Genomic DNA, 20,026 nt, shown 5'->3' with positions numbered 1-20,026 from the left:
AAAGTGTTGATATTCTTATTGAATTAGTGTAACTCACCCCTTTCTTATTAACTATTTCAGATCAGGATGACTAAAATGCAGATCCCGAATAGCAAGAGACTAGCTAGGACATTATCTTTTTCTGTTTCGCCAAATTCGAATTGAAGTTAATAATTACTTTGTAGTAGTTTTCTCTATTTAAGTTCTGAACATTCCTTTAGCCCCTATTTGGGTATTTAAGTAAACGTGCAAGAAATATAACCTTTAAACCTTTAATTCTCTTACTCAATGAAAATTTCAGTATTATTTATATTATAATTATGATCAGGCTAAACGCTCGAAATTCTTGTTAGGAGTTTGGGCTTTTATAGTCTATTTGGTTTGATTCAATATTTTTTCATATTAATAAACACCCATGAAATATCATACATAACTTACTGTTTGAATGTTAATGTTTAATTAATTTTTTTGTGAATTTATATAATTTAACTAGCTCTATGTGATAAAATTAAATTATTTTGCAATATATAACTTTTTAAATATTTTGATAAAACAATATATGAAGGACATATCAATATATAACTTTATAGATATATATATATACATGTACCTTGCTAAAAGCTCGATACTTTATACGCTTCAAATTAAAATTATTATTAATAGTCCAAAAAAATGGACGTATATATGAAAAATTATAAACTATAATTATGTATTATAACTCATTTGTCAAGAGAGATTGGAGCATGTGCTTCCTTCTCATAATTTTATATGCAATAGTTCTATACTTCCTTGCTTTTTTGTGAGCTACAGGTTCATATGTTTGTAATTGTTTCATTGACAAAACGACATCCACCATAAGATGGTGACAATCTATTCCAGAATCTATCAAACAGCAATTTCAACTCACGCTAACTTTATTTTTCTGAGAAAAAAATATTCTAACACTTCAATGTTGTATCTCCCATTAACTTTATGGACACAAGTTTGATAGAATTCCTCATCTATAATAACCCAAAATTTTATAAATAATATAGTTGTTACTTTTTTTTTTCGTATATATCGAAGTAAGTTATAACATTTATATTTTTCTACAAGGATTTTCATTCTTATAACTAATTCCAACATGCTTCAACTAATACATATTGCAAGGTAGTTAAAACATTGTCCTACTATTCTTGAAAACTAAGAAAATCAAATGACGCTTTAAAAATTTGAAAGATCACATTCATAAAGAAAAGACAAGTATCTCTCTATCCTTTATTCCCTTTAAGCAAGATCTCCTTGTTCTGATGATTCTTCGACTTGGTCCCGCACTCCTTGTTCTGAAATTTATAAAAAATGGGTGAGCTACCACTTGCTCAGTAGGAATAGTTTAAGACTTCAATCCAGAGATCGGAGATAATATACTGATATGAGCTATTATCTTTACCTCTAGCTTACCACACCCTTCACAACTATCTGATTTTCACATTCTAGTACAATATCGTTGATCTTACTAATCATATATTTTTCACTTACATATACATCATTTCATTCAAAAGATATCAATAATTTCTCAATCTCAATTGTATAATGGTATAATCACCTTGATTGCACATATCCACATATAAAGTATCTTTCCTTTCCATATTTTTCAAACCATCCATAAAGTATCCACTATTACGTAACTACATTCTCATAATTACTTTTGATTTATTCACAATCTCACAAACGTAATATCGCAGTCATGTTAATTACATATATTCATACATAAAATATCATTCATTAAACACATATGTTACATATATCCACAAATAAAATATCCTTTCCTAAGCACATATTCACAGATATAACATCTTTCCTTAAGCATGTAGAATATCCTATCTCATGTACATATTCACATAACAGCATATTTTCATTATTCACCAACACAACCAATCACATATGCACATAGACCCATCATCATATCACATAATATCTTCCAATCATAATCACGGAAGGAGACAATTTGCACTATCAACATGGACCAAATCATAGCTTCCACAAGTCATAGTTACGATTTTACATCGTCTTCTAGGAACATAGTTATAGTTAAAGTCATAGTTGCATTAAGCTGAACCGAATAAATTTAGATAGCGTTATTTTTTTATTTTTTATTTTTTTTTTATTTTTATTTTTTTTTCTGGCCCTATTCGGACTGATTGTCTCCTTTTTAATATCAACAAACACCCATGAAATGCCATACATAACTTACTGTTTGAGTGTTAATTTTCTAATGATATTTTCTCCATGAATTCATAAAAAAAAATTTTAACCCTGTCCATTTGATAAAATTAAATTATTTTGCGACATATAACTTTTCAAATATTCTGATAAAACAATATATCAAGGATATATCAATGTGCAACTTTGTAGATACATATATACCTTGCTTAAAGCTCTATACTTTATATGCTTGAAATTAAAATCATTATTAATAGTCCAGAAAAATGGACAAATACAGGAGAAATTATGAACTACAATTAATGTATTATAACTCATTTGTCAAGAGAGATCGGAGCATGGGCTTCCTTCCCGTAATTCGTTATGCAATAGTTCCATACGTCCTTGCTTTTGCTGTGGGTTACAGGTTCATATGCCTCTAACTGTCTCATTGACAAAACGATATCCACCAAAATATGGTGACAATCTATCCCGGACTCTATTATTTTCAAACAACAATCTCGACTCACGTTGAGCTAATTTTTGGGAGCTAAAAGGTATCCCAGCATTTCAATGCTGCATCTCCCGTTAACTTTCTGGACGCAAGTTTGAAAGAATTCCTCATCGACTATATGATGCTCGGACTTGGGTGACGGGGGCTATATCCTCTGAAAGTGCCGGTACAAAAAGCAGTCCTGCGGCGAAAAATAGTGCCAGAAAAGTGATGGAACAATCCAATTTCGCCATACTGGGAGCAAGGGAAAGTTTTCAAAATAGCTTGTGTACAATGGTTCTTTAGTTTCAGTGACTAATTATATAGATACTTTCTGTAACGCTCACTATAATAAATTAATTTAATATGTACACCCTTAATTAATTAGATCTCTTAATTAAATTATTAATTTGATATAAAATTCAAATTTTAATCATCAAGCAAACTTATATTAACAAATATATTATGTTATAAAAAAATTACTTTCATATTTATTGGCTTTGAGGTATTTTATGTTCAATTCACATAATTGAAAATATTTGCCCAATCATTCAAAAAGAGAAAAACAAAAGAAAATGTTTATCCAATCCCTCAAATTATGGGTCAGATTTTCGTTATTTGGGCAGACCATTGGACTCATTAGCAAGTTCAATGCAAAGTTTGTAATGGTACCTAGAGTTTATAATAGTAGTAAAATTCGGCATATACTAAATAATTAATATTAGATGGAATTAAATAGAACGAATTAGAATACAGTAGTTTAATTTAATTTTCAATTTGGAATTAAAGATCCAGAAAAATTTTATATGATTCCTTTCAGATTAGATGGAATGACATTTTAAGATATATGTATTCTTCGATTATTGTTTTGTTTTATTAATTCTGTAAATTACACATTAAATGAATAATTAATGTTTATGAAATTTATTATTTACTTTTTATTTTGATTAGATTTATTAATTATTTTTTAATTAAAAATATCATGTAAGCAAAAAATGTAAAATTTATTTCGAACTGAACCAAACGAATTTCAATAGTCTTTGTGGTTTTTTTTTCGTATTCATTTTGATTCAATCCTGTTTTATATTAATAAACATCCAAGAAATATCATACATAACATATTGTTTGAGTATTAATTTCCGAATGATTTTTTTCTTTGTGAATTTTTATAATTTAACCAGGTGTGTTCCATAAAATTAAATTATTTAGCAATTTATAACTTTGAAAATATTTTAATAAAACAGTATATGAAGGATATATCAATATATAGCTTTGTAGATATACATTTATATTTACCTTACTAAAAGATCTATACTTTATACGCTTAAAATTATATTTATTATTAATAGTCCAGAAAAATGGACATATACAGGACAAATTATAAACTACAGTTATGTATTATAACTCATTGCTTCCTTCCTATAATTCAATATGCATTAGCTCTATATTTTCTTTTTTTTTATGAGCTACAAGTTCATATCCCTGTAACTATTTCATTGACAAAGTGACATCTACCAGAAGATGGGGACAATCTATCCTGATGTCTATTATTTTCAAACAACAATCTCATCTCATGTTAACCTGAATTTCGTGAGATAAAAAGTATTCTAACACTTTTATGTTGCATCTCCCATTAACTTTATCGATACAAATTTGAAAGAATTCCTCATCAATTATATGATGTTCATACATGGGTGATGAACTTATATCTTGTGAAAGTGTTGGTATAAAAAGTAGCTTGGCGGCAACCAAAAGTGCTAGAAAAGTGATAGAACAATCTAATTTTGCCATATTGAGACTAAGAAAAAGTTTTTAGAATAGTTTGTATACAATAGTTCTTTAGTTTCGGAGATTAATTATATAGATTTTTTTTAACGCTCTCTATGCTAGATTAATTTAAAATGTACAACCCCCGTTAATTACATCTCTCAATTAAATTATTAATTTATGATAAAAATAAAAATTTTAATTATCAATTAAACTAATATTGTCGTATATATTATGTTATAAAAAATTAATTTCACATTTACTAGCTTTGAGGTATTTTATGTTCAATCCTGAAGATTGAAAATATTAGCTCAATCTTTCTCAAAGAGCAAAACAAAAGAAAATATTTCTCTAACCCCCCAAAATTACGGGGCAGATTTCCTTATTTGGGGAGACCATTGGACTCGTTAGCAAGTTCAGTGCAGAGTTTGTTATGTTACCTAGAATTTATAGTAGTGGTAAAATTCGGTATATACTTAAAAAATTAATATTAGATGGAATTAAATAGACCGAATTAAATTATAATAGTTTGATTTAATTTCCAATTTGGAATTAGGGTCCTAAAAATTTTTATTTGAATCCATCCATATAAATGGATTGAGATTTTAAGATATATACATATATATTCTAATATTATTATTTTGTCTTGTTAATTCCATAAGTGGCCTAATAAATGAATAGTTATTGTTTATGAAATTTGTTATTTAGTTTAATCTTTATTAGATTTATTAATTATTTTTTAATCAAAAAATCATGTAACGAAAAAAAATATACAATTTAATTTCAGCTTAACCGAATGAATTTAAACAATCTTTGTTGTTCTTTTTTTTTTTTGTCTATTTGGTCTGATTCAATCTTTTGTCATATTAATAAACACTCATGAAATATCTTTTTTTCAATCTTTTTTAATATATAACTTACTATTTGAATGTTAATTTTCAATTGATTTTTTTTGTGAATTTATATAATTTAACTAGGTATTTGTAATGAAATTAAATTATTTTGCAATATAACTTTTCAAATATTTTGACAAAACAATATATGAAGGATATATCAATACATAACTTTTTAGATATATATATATACCTTGCTAAAAGCTCGATACTTTATACGCTTCAAATTAAAATTATTGTTAATAATCCAAAAAATTGGACATATACATGAAAAATTATAAACTATAATTATGTATTATAACTCATTTATCAAGAGAGATTGGAACATGTGCTTCCTTCCCATAATTCAATATGCAATAGTTCCATGTTTCCTTGCTTTTTATGTGAGCTACAAGTTCATATGCTTCCAACTCTTTCCTTGACAAAACGACATCTACCACAACATGGTGACAATTTATCCCAGAATCTATTATTTTCAAACAACAATTTCGACTCACATTAACCTTATTTTTCTAAGAAAAAAAAGAGTCTAACACTTCAATGCTGCATCTCCCATTAACTTTATGGACACAAGTTTGATAGAATTCCTCGTCGATTATATGATGTCCATACTTGGGTGACGGACTTATATCTTGTATAAATGTCGGTATAAAAAGTAGTCCTGCGGCGACAAAAAGTGCCAGAAAATTGAAGGAACAATCCAATTTTACCATATTGGGACCAAGAGAAAGTTTGTGGAATAACTTATATACAGTGGTTCTTTAGTTTCAGCGATTAATTATATAGATACTTTTCTGTAGCACTCGCTATAATAGATTAATTTAATATGTACACCCTTCATTAAATACACCTCTTAATGAAATTATTAATTTAATATAGAAATTCAAATTTTAATCATTAAACAAACTAATATTGTCTTATATATTATGTTATAAAAAATTAATTTCATATTTATTGGCTTTGAGGTATTTTATGTTCAATCTAGAAGATTGAAAATATTTCCCCAATCTTTCTCAAAGAGAAAAACAAAAGAAAATATTTCTCTAACCCCCAAAATTACAGGGCAGATTTCCTTATTTGGGGAGACCATTGGACTCGTTAGCAAGTTCAGTGCAAAGTTTGTTATGTTACCTAGAATTTATAGTAGTAGTAAAATTCGGTATACACTAAAAAAATTAATATTAGATAGAATTAAATAAACCGAGTTAAAATATAATAGTTTGATTTAATTTTCAATTTATGCAGGTTGATATCTTTAGTTTTGATGTGTTATTTATTGAAAAGAATGTGAATAAGTCTTACAGGTTTGATTGGTATAACAACCACCTTTGAAAACTGGGATTGTTACAGTTGGTATCAGAGCAACTTTTGTTGGCCTCCTTTGATTCATGAGGGTTTGGACTATATGAAGTATACAAACATTAGGAAACATTTTAGAGAAAGTAGGGTTGAGAAGTAAAACATATGGGCATGTAAGAGATAGTGTTAAGGAATAGGAAGTGCAAATAGGAGCGATAAATTCCACCTCAAAGTAGGAAGCAAAAATGGGACAAACCAAATTTGAATAGAGACTATAAGGAGAATTTTTAAATGCACAAATAACATGGAGAAATCTCTAGCAAAATATCTTTTCTAAGTTCTCTAGTGACTAGGAAAAACAATAAACTAAAGAAATATTTGAATGACCAGTTATGCTTTTTGAACCTTTCCTAATATCCAAGGATGTTGGGAGACCTGATACATATCAAGACTTTGATGGATTTTAGAAATTCCTTTTGAATATTCCCTAGGAAGAATGGGTACCGTACTTGTTCGAAAGCTACTAGCAAAGTTCCAAATAGGGATACAATCACGATTTAAAATTATAAGCAATTAAGTAATCATGTGCTTTGAGGAGAATGAATTTGGGAGATTGAATAAATCATATACTTGGTGAATGCAAAGTGATTTTAGTTAGTGAAACAAAGTAAGCCTAACTAGGAATCTTTCTAGATTTGCTACAAACTTGGAAGAAAGCCATGACGTTATGGACATGTTATGACAAATAAATCATTAATAAAATAACGATAAATCCAGCATATAGTTCTCATATACCTAAAGGGAACACAAAGTAGTACAATATACTAATATATTAGGATAGACTCCCAAGTAGATATTATCAGAGTAGCACAACAGAAGTGTAGTAGACCCATAACCCACCACGCATGGAAGATTTCTCTCTGAACCAACAAGGAGAAATAAATAATATGATAAACAAGTAACTCATATCTTAAGGTCATATTTAAGAGTAATCACTTAAAAATTTTGAAAACTCAAAAGTGTAATACCTAATCCTGCAAGAGATAAAACCAAACTTAATCACTCATAAATAAAACTCATAAATGAACCCTTCACCCAAGTAATTCCTAATGATTCTTGACAATAGCCATGGATTCCATGCTTACCATGTACATTCAAAAGGACTTAAGAATAAGTTGATCAAGTATTGGGGTATATTAAGAATCATTTAGCCTTGACGGATTTACAAGAATAGTACGATTCAACTAAAGAAAATTCATGAAGATGCCAATAATTAAAAGAAAAAGGGAAAAAGAATCTTGAAAACTCTAGTATGATAAGGAACCACAAATAACATCTGTTACTTCAAAAACCATCACACCCATTTAGTTTCGTACACACCTATCCTGGAGGATGTGAATATGAAACAGAATAGTAAAAGTAACCGTTGTATTGGTGAACTTTCCTATATGAATACGAACAGCCACAGTAGATTAAAACTCTAAGCCCTTACGAATGATGTCTATGTTGGTGATACTTAGAGGTTTTATTAAAGATTTAAGATAATATACTCCAAATAATCAAATATTGAATTTAAAAAATTAGGAAACAATAGCTTAAAGTAGACATGGGAAACTTGGGAGACTGCAGATGTACCGCAGTGATAAGGTTTCTAGGTAATCAAAAATTGATCCATGTAATGAGAATAGGAAATGATGTTTTCAAAACATGTAGTACAGTAATAACAATTGCGTATACTATGATTGGAAAACATTAGACGTTAATGAATTTTGAAGATCATTATAGCCCAAGACAGTATTTGACGCAGAAAGGTATGGGAAGGATCGAATCTACTCCTGAAACTCACTCAATGTATGTAATACCAAAATAATAACCACCTAGAATTAAACTCTTCCCTCTAATTGAATTTACAATCCTAAAGGGAAGTAAAAATAAAGATTAGGGAAATAAATAAGGAAAGAAAAAATGTCACAGACTTAATAAGTTGATCCCTACTCTTTGGCTCAACAAGACTTCTAAAGACTCTTACTTCTTGAAGAACTTAAAGAAGCTAATTTTTAGCAAAAATACTAAAAGAAGAAAAGCCAGAACTCTCAAGAATTCTCTCAAATTTATTCTCAAATGTGTGTTTTACATCATAGGAGCAAAGGTCTATTTATAGCCTTTCCCGAACAATCTAGATGAGTACAAAAATCTTCAGATAATTAATAAAATAATATCTAAGATAAAATTCTATCTTAATGTAGGATAAATTCAAAATAAAATAATTATTCTATCTCAAATTAATAAATTAATTAATATTAACGGATAGAGTTATAATTAAAATAATAATTAATTTAAATCCATATTTATCCCATGTGAAATCCTTTTAAAAACCATGTGAAAATTAATTTTAACACATGGATATTATGAAAAGTGGGTCCTAAGCCTTTTAAAAGTTTTAAAATAATAAAATAAATAAGAATTAAGTAATTTAAATATTTTAAAAGGGGGAAAAGAGGGGACGGCCGATTTGGGCTACTCGGATGGGCCGGACCGGCTGGTCCGTGCGGGTTGCGAGGGAGGAGGCCTGCAAGAATTGCGGGCTGGGATTGGGTCATTTGGGCTGTTCGTGGACCCGTCCGCGAGGGGTGTGGGTGTTCAGCCGTTTGGGCCTGCGTGCGTCCGGAACTGACTTACGCCATTTGGACCATCTACGGGCCCGTCCGCGCAGGGTACGGGTGTTCGGCCCCTTGGGCCTGCGCGCGCGATCCGTATGGGCATGCATGCATGTTCATGGGTCGTGCGAGCTAGGTCACTTATTTGGCGCACGTGTGGGCCTCCTCCTTAGGCATGGGCTTTTTTACAATTCTTCAAGTCCATTAATCTTACTTGCACTTTATGCCTTCTAGTTTGGACAAACTTGGCCCATCTCTTGGAATAATCCCAATTAGGAAAGCGTTCAAACATGAAACTACTCTCCTATTCTGGGCGTTCCTCGTTGATGTAAGGTTGTATTTTTTGAACTAATTCTAAGCTGTCTGGGATCACATCATCTCCCCTTTCTTTAAAAAGATTCATCCTCGAATCTGAGCCTTCATCACAAGGGAGAAGATTAGGGATTATAGTAGGGAACACGCATACCTCCCTGGCATGTTTGCTTTGTTGTTGATGCACGTCATGACTTCATTCATAATTCCTCTAGGATCTTGATCAAATCTTCGTAGCCCACTTACTATGGTAATTATTTGTAAGAGAAAAACAGTACGACTTTGAAAAGAGTGGTTAAGGTCAAAATGAATCTCCCTGTAGGTAATTACAATTGAACGTCCCTTTTCATAAGAGATATTCCTCAACATTATGTCTCTGTCTTCAGGACACTCCTTTGTTTTCTGTCTTGGTCTTCCTCGCAATGGACCATCTTTAGCTGTCTGTTGGGCATCCTTTATGCTTAATGGGCCATTGACTTTCTCTATGGCCTTCTTTCTCTCTTCTACCCTTCTTGAGTATTCATTAAAGGACTATTTAATTTTGACATGATCTTCATGTGCCTCTTTTGTTGATAAAGATGTAAGGACATGATTCAAACCTTCCTTTCTCAGTGAATATCAATTGGTGCGACCGTAATGTTGTACCTGTCTATTAAACTACAAGGTCTTCCAAGTATCAAGTGACTAGCATGCATAGGTACGATATCACAACATACCTCGTCGTGATATTTTTCGATGGAGAACGATACTATGACTTGTTTGGTAACTTGAATTTCGCCACACTCATTCATCCACTGTAACCGATAAGGATTTAGATGCTTGATGCATGTCAACCTTGCTCTTTTCACGAATAGAGTGCTTGCCACATTAGCACTGCTACCACTATCAATGATCATTCCACATACCTTATCATGGACAAGGCATCGCGTGTGGAATATGTTCTCCCTCTGGTCGTTGTCCTCTCATTGGGCTTATAGGTTCACGACCCTTCGGACAACAATGATGCTTTCTCGGAATGAAAGCATGTCACTTTATTGAAACATAGTGAATTTTCCTGCAAGGTAAAGGTTAATGAAAGAAAATCTCTCTCTCACCTTCACTCATGTTTACCTTGCAATCTCTCAGTTGACAGCTTCGTCTGTTGAGTTGAGCGTTTGAAATCGAAATCACTTGAATCAGGTCTACACGTTAGTCCTTATGACACAAGGAACCCTAAAGGATTCTGATTTCTACTGAAGCTCAGAAACAAGCACACAGAAAAAAAGAATGGTGTGCTCTTTATACGTTAAACAACTAGTAATAATTAGTCACTTAATTATGTAACAGTCATAAAATAAAGAAAACAAAAATATAGATCACAAAGAATGACAATTTGGATTGATGCGTAAGGATCTGATCAATCTTGATGGATATAATTAGTAGGTGTATCTTCCTATACTACACCCAATTTGTCGGCTACGCTCTACGACCGATTAAGTTTCTTTATGCAACGTTGATGCAGATTACAGAAATGCAAATTAGAATTAAATGTGGATAGCGTGCGGAAAGAAAATAAAAATTTTCGCTCATACCAGTTAGGCAACATACTTTGCCTTTGATTTCTCAAATGATTTACGATCACCAAGTAGGCAGTTATTTTGTTTTTGTAATACAAAATGCAAACATGTGCCAATTGCCTTATAGGGTGCAACTAGGGCATTTTTGGTAATTTTGGATATATAATTTTTTTTTTAATAATAACACGAACTACTTGAATTGAACGGATAGATATGAATTCAAGCAGGATGTAATATGAATTAATAATCAAATAATTTTGAGTGCTAATTTAAGAACAAAATGCTAAATCAAATAAAGATAGATTTAGGTTTCAAGGAGCCAAAGCTCTTACACCAGATGACGCGATAAGGTATGGGGGAGGATCGAATTTACTCTTGAAACTCACTGAGCATATGCAATACCAAAAAAATAACCACTTAGAATTAAACTCTTCTCTCTAATTAAATTTATAATCCTAAAGGAAAGTAAAAACAAAGACTAGAGAAATAAACAAGAAAAAAAAAATCACAGAGTTACCTATAAGTTAATCACCGCTCATTGACTCAACAACACTTCTAAATACTCCTTCTTCCCGAAAAACTTGAAGAAGTTAATTTTTAGCAAAAAAGATAAAAGAAAAAAAGTCAAAACTCTCAAGAATTCTCTCAAATTTATTCTCAAATGTGTGTTTTACATCCTAGGGGTAAATGTGTATTTATAGCCTTTCCCGGACAATCTAGATGAGTACAAAAATCTTCAGATAATTAATAAAATAATATCCTAAATAAAATTATATCTTAATGTAAGATAAATACAAAATAAAATAATTATTATATCCCAAATAAATTAATTAAATAATCCTATAGATTTATAATTAAAATAATAATTAATTTAAATCCGTATTTATCCCATGTGAAATCCATTTAAAAAATATGTGAAAATTAATTTTAACACAAGGGTATTTTGAAAAGTAGGTCCCAAGCCTTTTAAAAAATTTTAAAATAATAAAATAAATAAATATTAAGTAATTTAAATATTTTAAAAAGGGAAAAAGAGGGGTCGGCTGGTTTTGGCTACCCGGATGGGCCGGCCCAGTTGGGCTGCGCGTGTTGTGCGGGAGGAGGTTCGCGAGAAGCACAGGCTAGGCTTCGGCCGTTTGGGCCGTCTACGGGCCTGTCCACGTGGGGTGCAAGTGTTTGGCCCCTTGGGCCTACGCGTGTGTGGTTGGTTCTATGCGGGCCTAGAGGGTCGCGTGCGTGGGCGCTCCTGGCACTCAAACACACGATTCATGTGGGCACATGTGCATGTTCATGGGCTATATGGGCTGGGCCACTTTTTCGGCGAACGTGTGGGCCTCCTCCTCGAGCGTGGGCTTTCTTAAAATTCTTCAAACCCATTAATCTTACTTGGGCCTTAAGCATTCTAGCTTGGAAAAACTTGGGCCATGTATTGGAATAATCCCAATTAGGACAGCGTTCAGGGATGAAACTACTCTCCTATTCTGGGCATTCCTCATTGATGCAAGGTTTCATTTTTAGAACCAATTATAGGTCGTCGAAGATCACATCAATATTCCTTTTGCTTGATCAAATATTCTAAAGAAATTACAGTGAGACACTAATAACTATAACTGTTAAAATATTTAAAATATTTAAAACATCTAAACTTTCTATGCTTGAAATTAAAATCATTATTAATAGTCCAGAAAAATGGACAAATACAGGAGAAATTATAAACTACAATTAATGTATTATAACTCATTTGTCAAGAGAGATCGGAGCATGGGCTTCCTTCCCGTAATTCGTTATGCAATAGTTCCATACTTCCTTGCTTTTGCTGTGGGCTACAGGTTCATATGCCTCTAACTGTCTCATTGACAAAACGACATCCACCAAAATATGGTGACAATCTATCCCGGACTCTATTATTTTCAAACAACAATCTCGACTCACGTTGAGCTGATTTTTGGGAGCTAAAAGGTATCCCAGCACTTCAATGCTGCATCTCCCGTTAACTTTCTGGACGCAAGTTTGAAAGAATTCCTCATCGACTATATGATGCTCGGACTTGGGTGACGGGGCTATATCCTCTGAAAGTGCCGGTACAAAAAGCAGTCCTGAGGCGAAAAATAGTACCAGAAAAGTGATGGAACAATCCAATTTCGCCATACTGGGAGCAAGGGAAAGTTTTCAAAATAGCTTGTGTACAATGGTTCTTCAATTTTAGAGATGAATTATATAGATGTTTTTTTTATAACGCTCACTATAACATATTAATTTAACATCTACACCCTCCTCCGTTAATTACATCCATTAATTAAGTTATTAATTTAAGATAGAAATTCAAATTTTAATAGTTAAACGAAGTAATATTGACATACATATTACCTTATAAAAAATTAATTTCATATTTATTGGCTTTGAGGTATTTTACGTTCGATCCACGAGATTAAAATACTTGTCCAACCTCTCTCAAAGAGAAAAACAAAAGAACATATTTCTCCAATGCCTCAAACTACGAGGCAGGTTTTCCTTATTTGGGCAGGCTGATTGGACTCGTCAGCAAGTTAAGTGCGAAGTTTGTTATGGGACCTAGAATTTACAATAGTGCTAAAATTCAGTATGTACTAAAATGTTATTATTAGATTGAGTTAAATAGATCAATAAGAATATAGTAGTTTGATTTATTTTTCAATTTGTAATTGGAGGTCCTAAAAATTTTTATTGATTCCTTCCAGACAAAACGGACTGAGATTTTAAGATACGTATATTCTTAGATTATTGTTTTGTTTTGCTAATTCCGTATATTACATATTAAGTGAATAAGTATGGTTTACGAAATTTATTATTTAGTTTTGTTCTTATTAGGTTTATTTATTTATTTTAATTAAAAACATCATGTGAGGAAAAAAAAATATACAATTTAATTTGAGCTGAACCGAATAAATTTAGATGGCGTTAGCGTTTTTTTTTTTTTTTTTTTTTTTCTGGCCCTATCCGGACTGATTGTCTCCTTTTTAATATCAACAAACACCCATGAAATGCCATACATAACTTACTGTTTGAGTGTTAATTTTCTAATGATATTTTCTCCATGAATTCATAAAAAAAAAAAATTTAACCCTGTCCATTTGATAAAATTAAATTATTTTGCGACATATAACTTTTCAAATATTCTGATAAAACAATATATCAAGGATATATCAATGTGCAACTTTGTAGATACATATATACCTTGCTTAAAGCTCTATACTTTGTATGCTTGAAATTAAAATCATTATTAATAGTCCAGAAAAATGGACAAATACAGGAGAAATTATAAACTACAATTAATGTATTATAACTCATTTGTCAAGAGAGATCGGAGCATGGGCTTCCTTCCCGTAATTCGTTATGCAATAGTTCCATACTTCCTTGCTTTTGCTGTGGGCTACAGGTTCATATGCCTCTAACTGTCTCATTGACAAAACGACATCCACCAAAATATGGTGACAATCTATCCCGGACTCTATTATTTTCAAACAACAATCTCGACTCACGTTGAGCTGATTTTTGGGAGCTAAAAGGTATCCCAGCACTTCAATGCTGCATCTCCCGTTAACTTTCTGGACGCAAGTTTGAAAGAATTCCTCATCGACTATATGATGCTCGGACTTGGGTGACGGGGCTATATCCTCTGAAAGTGCCGTTTCAAAAAGCAGTCCTGCGGCGAAAAATAGTGCCAGAAAAGTGATGGAACAATCCAATTTCGCCATACTGGGAGCAAGGGAAAGTTTTCAAAATAGCTTGTGTACAGTGGTTCTTCAATTTTAGAGATGAATTATATAGATGTTTTTTTTATAACGCTCACTATAACATATTAATTTAACATCTACACCCTCCTCCGTTAATTACATCCATTAATTAAGTTATTAATTTAAGATAGAAATTCAAATTTTAATAGTTAAACGAACTAATATTGACATACATATTACCTTATAAAAAATTAATTTCATATTTATTGGCTTTGAGGTATTTTACGTTCGATCCACGAGATTAAAATACTTGTCCAACCTCTCTCAAAGAGAAAAACAAAAGAACATATTTCTCCAATGCCTCAAACTACGAGGCAGGTTTTCCTTATTTGGGCAGGCTGATTGGACTCGTCAGCAAGTTAAGTGCGAAGTTTGTTATGGGACCTAGAATTTACAATAGTGCTAAAATTCAGTATGTACTAAAATGTTATTATTAGATTGAGTTAAATAGATCAATAAGAATATAGTAGTTTGATTTATTTTTCAATTTGTAATTGGAGGTCCTAAAAATTTTTATTGATTCCTTCCAGACAAAACGGACTGAGATTTTAAGATACGTATATTCTTAGATTATTGTTTTGTTTTGCTAATTCCGTATATTACATATTAAGTGAATAAGTATGGTTTACGAAATTTATTATTTAGTTTTGTTCTTATTAGGTTTATTTATTTATTTTAATTAAAAACATCATGTGAGGAAAAAAAAATATACAATTTAATTTGAGCTGAACCGAATAAATTTAGATGGCGTTAGCGTTTTTTTTTTTTTTTTTTTTTTCTGGCCCTATCCGGACTGATTGTCTCCTTTTTAATATCAACAAACACCCATGAAATGCCATACATAACTTACTGTTTGAGTGTTAATTTTCTAATGATATTTTCTCCATGAATTCATAAAAAAAAAAAATTTAACCCTGTCCATTTGATAAAATTAAATTATTTTGCGACATATAACTTTTCAAATATTCTGATAAAACAATATATCAAGGATATATCAATGTGCAACTTTGTAGATACATATATACCTTGCTTAAAGCTCTATACTTTGTATGCTTGAAATTAAAATCATTATTAATAGTCCAGAAAAATGGACAAATACAGGAGAAATTATAAACTACAATTAATGTATTATAACTCATTTGTCAAGAGAGATCGGAGCATGGGCTTCCTTCCCGTAATTCGTTATGCAATAGTTCCATACTTCCTTGCTTTTGCTGTGGGCTACAGGTTCATATGCCTCTAACTGTCTCATTGACAAAACGGCATCCACCAAAATATGGTGACAATCTATCCCGGACTCTATTATTTTCAAACAACAATCTCGACTCACGTTGAGCTGATTTTTGGGAGCTAAAAGGTATCCCAGCACTTCAATGCTGCATCTCCCGTTAACTTTCTGGACGCAAGTTTGAAAGAATTCCTCATCGACTATATGATGCTCGGACTTGGGTGACGGGGCTATATCCTCTGAAAGTGCCGTTTCAAAAAGCAGTCCTGCGGCGAAAAATAGTGCCAGAAAAGTGATGGAACAATCCAATTTCGCCATACTGGGAGCAAGGGAAAGTTTTCAAAATAGCTTGTGTACAGTGGTTCTTCAATTTTAGAGATGAATTATATAGATGTTTTTTTTATAACGCTCACTATAACATATTAATTTAACATCTACACCCTCCTCCGTTAATTACATCCATTAATTAAGTTATTAATTTAAGATAGAAATTCAAATTTTAATAGTTAAACGAACTAATATTGACATACATATTACCTTATAAAAAATTAATTTCATATTTATTGGCTTTGAGGTATTTTACGTTCGATCCACGAGATTAAAATACTTGTCCAACCTCTCTCAAAGAGAAAAACAAAAGAACATATTTCTCCAATGCCTCAAACTACGAGGCAGGTTTTCCTTATTTGGGCAGGCTGATTGGACTCGTCAGCAAGTTAAGTGCGAAGTTTGTTATGGGACCTAGAATTTACAATAGTGCTAAAATTCAGTATGTACTAAAATGTTATTATTAGATTGAGTTAAATAGATCAATAAGAATATAGTAGTTTGATTTATTTTTCAATTTGTAATTGGAGGTCCTAAAAATTTTTATTGATTCCTTCCAGACAAAACGGACTGAGATTTTAAGATACGTATATTCTTAGATTATTGTTTTGTTTTGCTAATTCCGTATATTACATATTAAGTGAATAAGTATGGTTTACGAAATTTATTATTTAGTTTTGTTCTTATTAGGTTTATTTATTTATTTTAATTAAAAACATCATGTGAGGAAAAAAAAATATACAATTTAATTTGAGCTGAACCGAATAAATTTAGATGGCGTTAGCGTTTTTTTTTTTTTTTTTTTTTTTCTGGCCCTATCCGGACTGATTGTCTCCTTTTTAATATCAACAAACACCCATGAAATGCCATACATAACTTACTGTTTGAGTGTTAATTTTCTAATGATATTTTCTCCATGAATTCATAAAAAAAAAATTTTAACCCTGTCCATTTGATAAAATTAAATTATTTTGCGACATATAACTTTTCAAATATTCTGATAAAACAATATATCAAGGATATATCAATGTGCAACTTTGTAGATACATATATACCTTGCTTAAAGCTCTATACTTTGTATGCTTGAAATTAAAATCATTATTAATAGTCCAGAAAAATGGACAAATACAGGAGAAATTATAAACTACAATTAATGTATTATAACTCATTTGTCAAGAGAGATCGGAGCATGGGCTTCCTTCCCGTAATTCGTTATGCAATAGTTCCATACTTCCTTGCTTTTGCTGTGGGCTACAGGTTCATATGCCTCTAACTGTCTCATTGACAACACGACATCCACCAAAATATGGTGACAATCTATCCCGGACTCTATTATTTTCAAACAACAATCTCGACTCACGTTGAGCTGATTTTTGGGAGCTAAAAGGTATCCCAGCACTTCAATGCTGCATCTCCCGTTAACTTTCTGGACGCAAGTTTGAAAGAATTCCTCATCGACTATATGATGCTCGGACTTGGGTGACGGGGCTATATCCTCTGAAAGTGCCGGTACAAAAAGCAGTCCTGCGGCGAAAAATAGTGCCAGAAAAGTGATGGAACAATCCAATTTCGCCATACTGGGAGCAAGGGAAAGTTTTCAAAATAGCTTGTGTACAGTGGTTCTTCAATTTTAGAGATGAATTATATAGATGTTTTTTTTATAACGCTCACTATAACATATTAATTTAACATCTACACCCTCCTCCGTTAATTACATCCATTAATTAAGTTATTAATTTAAGATAGAAATTCAAATTTTAATCATCAAGCAAACTTATATTAACAAATATATTATGTTATAAAAAAATTACTTTCATATTTATTGGCTTTGAGGTATTTTATGTTCAATTCACATAATTCAAAATATTTGCCCAATCATTCAAAAAGAGAAAAACAAAAGAAAATGTTTATCCAATCCCTCAAATTATGGGTCAGATTTTCCTTATTTGGGCAGACCATTGGTTTTATTAGCAAGTTCAATGCAAAGTTTGTAATGGTACCTAGAGTTTATAATAGTAGTAAAATTCGGCATATACTAAATAATTAATATTAGATGGAATTAAATAGAACGAATTAGAATACAGTAGTTTAATTTAATTTTCAATTTGGAATTAAAGGTCCAGAAAAATTTTATATGATTCCTTTCAGATTAGATGGAATGACATTTTAAGATATATGTATTCTTTGATTATTGTTTTGTTTTATTAATTCTGTAAATTACACATTAAATGAATAATTAATGTTTATGAAATTTATTATTTACTTTTTATTTTGATTAGATTTATTAATTATTTTTTAATTAAAAATATCATGTAAGCAAAAAATGTAAAATTTATGTAAGTAAAATTCATGAAGATGCCAATAATTAAAAGAAAAAGGGAAAAAGGATCTTGAAAACTCTAGTATGATAAGGAACCACAAATAACATCTGTTACTTCAAAAACCATCACACCCATTTAGTTTCGTACACACCTATCCTGGAGGATGTGAATATGAAACAGAATAGTAAAAGTAACCGTTGTATTGGTGAACTTTCCTATATGAATACGAACAGCCACAGTAGATTAAAACTCTAAGCCCTTACGAATGATGTCTATGTTGGTGATACTTAGAGGTTTTATTAAAGATTTAAGATAATATACTCCAAATAATCAAATATTGAATTTCAAAAATTAGGAAACAATAGCTTAAAGTAGACATGGGAAACTTGGGAGACTGCAGATGTACCGCAGTGATAAGGTTTCTAGGTAATCAAAAATTGATCCATGTAATGAGAATAGGAAATGATGTTTTCAAAACATGTAGTACAGTAATAACAATTGCGTATACTATGATTGGAAAACATTAGACGTTAATGAATTTTGAAGATCATTATAGCCCAAGACAGTATTTGACGCAGAAAGGTATGGGAAGGATCGAATCTACTCCTGAAACTCACTCAATGTATGTAATACCAAAATAATAACCACCTAGAATTAAACTCTTCCCTCTAATTGAATTTACAATCCTAAAGGGAAGTAAAAATAAAGATTAGGGAAATAAATAAGGAAAGAAAAAATGTCACAGACTTAATAAGTTGATCCCTACTCTTTGGCTCAACAAGACTTCTAAAGACTCTTACTTCTTGAAGAACTTAAAGAAGCTAATTTTTAGCAAAAATACTAAAAGAAGAAAAGCCAGAACTCTCAAGAATTCTCTCAAATTTATTCTCAAATGTGTGTTTTACATCATAGGAGCAAAGGTCTATTTATAGCCTTTCCCGAACAATCTAGATGAGTACAAAAATCTTCAGATAATTAATAAAATAATATCTAAGATAAAATTCTATCTTAATGTAGGATAAATTCAAAATAAAATAATTATTCTATCTCAAATTAATAAATTAATTAATATTAACGGATAGAGTTATAATTAAAATAATAATTAATTTAAATCCATATTTATCCCATGTGAAATCCTTTTAAAAACCATGTGAAAATTAATTTTAACACATGGATATTATGAAAAGTGGGTCCTAAGCCTTTTAAAAGTTTTAAAATAATAAAATAAATAAGAATTAAG

At 31.0% G+C, this 20,026-nt stretch overlaps 3 protein-coding genes across 3 annotated transcripts; all 3 read right to left on the bottom strand.

Moving 5' to 3' along the window:
* Positions 1–14,460: 14,460 nt before the first annotated feature.
* On the bottom strand, positions 14,461–14,871 carry LOC148240457 (protein DOWN-REGULATED IN DIF1 11-like). Its single transcript, XM_088210323.1, has one exon. It carries the CDS (start codon positions 14,869–14,871, stop codon positions 14,461–14,463), a length of 411 nt encoding a protein of 136 aa, XP_088066449.1.
* Positions 14,872–16,045: 1,174 nt separating this feature from the next.
* Positions 16,046–16,456, bottom strand: LOC148240456 (protein DOWN-REGULATED IN DIF1 11-like). The gene has a single exon (XM_088210322.1). It carries the CDS (start codon positions 16,454–16,456, stop codon positions 16,046–16,048), a length of 411 nt encoding a protein of 136 aa, XP_088066448.1.
* Positions 16,457–17,630: 1,174 nt separating this feature from the next.
* Positions 17,631–18,041, bottom strand: LOC148240455 (protein DOWN-REGULATED IN DIF1 11-like). Its single transcript, XM_088210321.1, has one exon. It carries the CDS (start codon positions 18,039–18,041, stop codon positions 17,631–17,633), a length of 411 nt encoding a protein of 136 aa, XP_088066447.1.
* Between the last annotated feature and the right edge of the window lie 1,985 nt (positions 18,042–20,026).

The sequence above is a fragment of the Carica papaya genome, chromosome 8 (assembly GCF_054855325.1).
Source record: "Carica papaya isolate Zhongbai chromosome 8, ASM5485532v1, whole genome shotgun sequence".
Taxonomy (NCBI): Eukaryota; Viridiplantae; Streptophyta; class Magnoliopsida; order Brassicales; family Caricaceae; genus Carica; species Carica papaya.
This window is presented reverse-complemented; position numbering and strand designations above follow the sequence as displayed.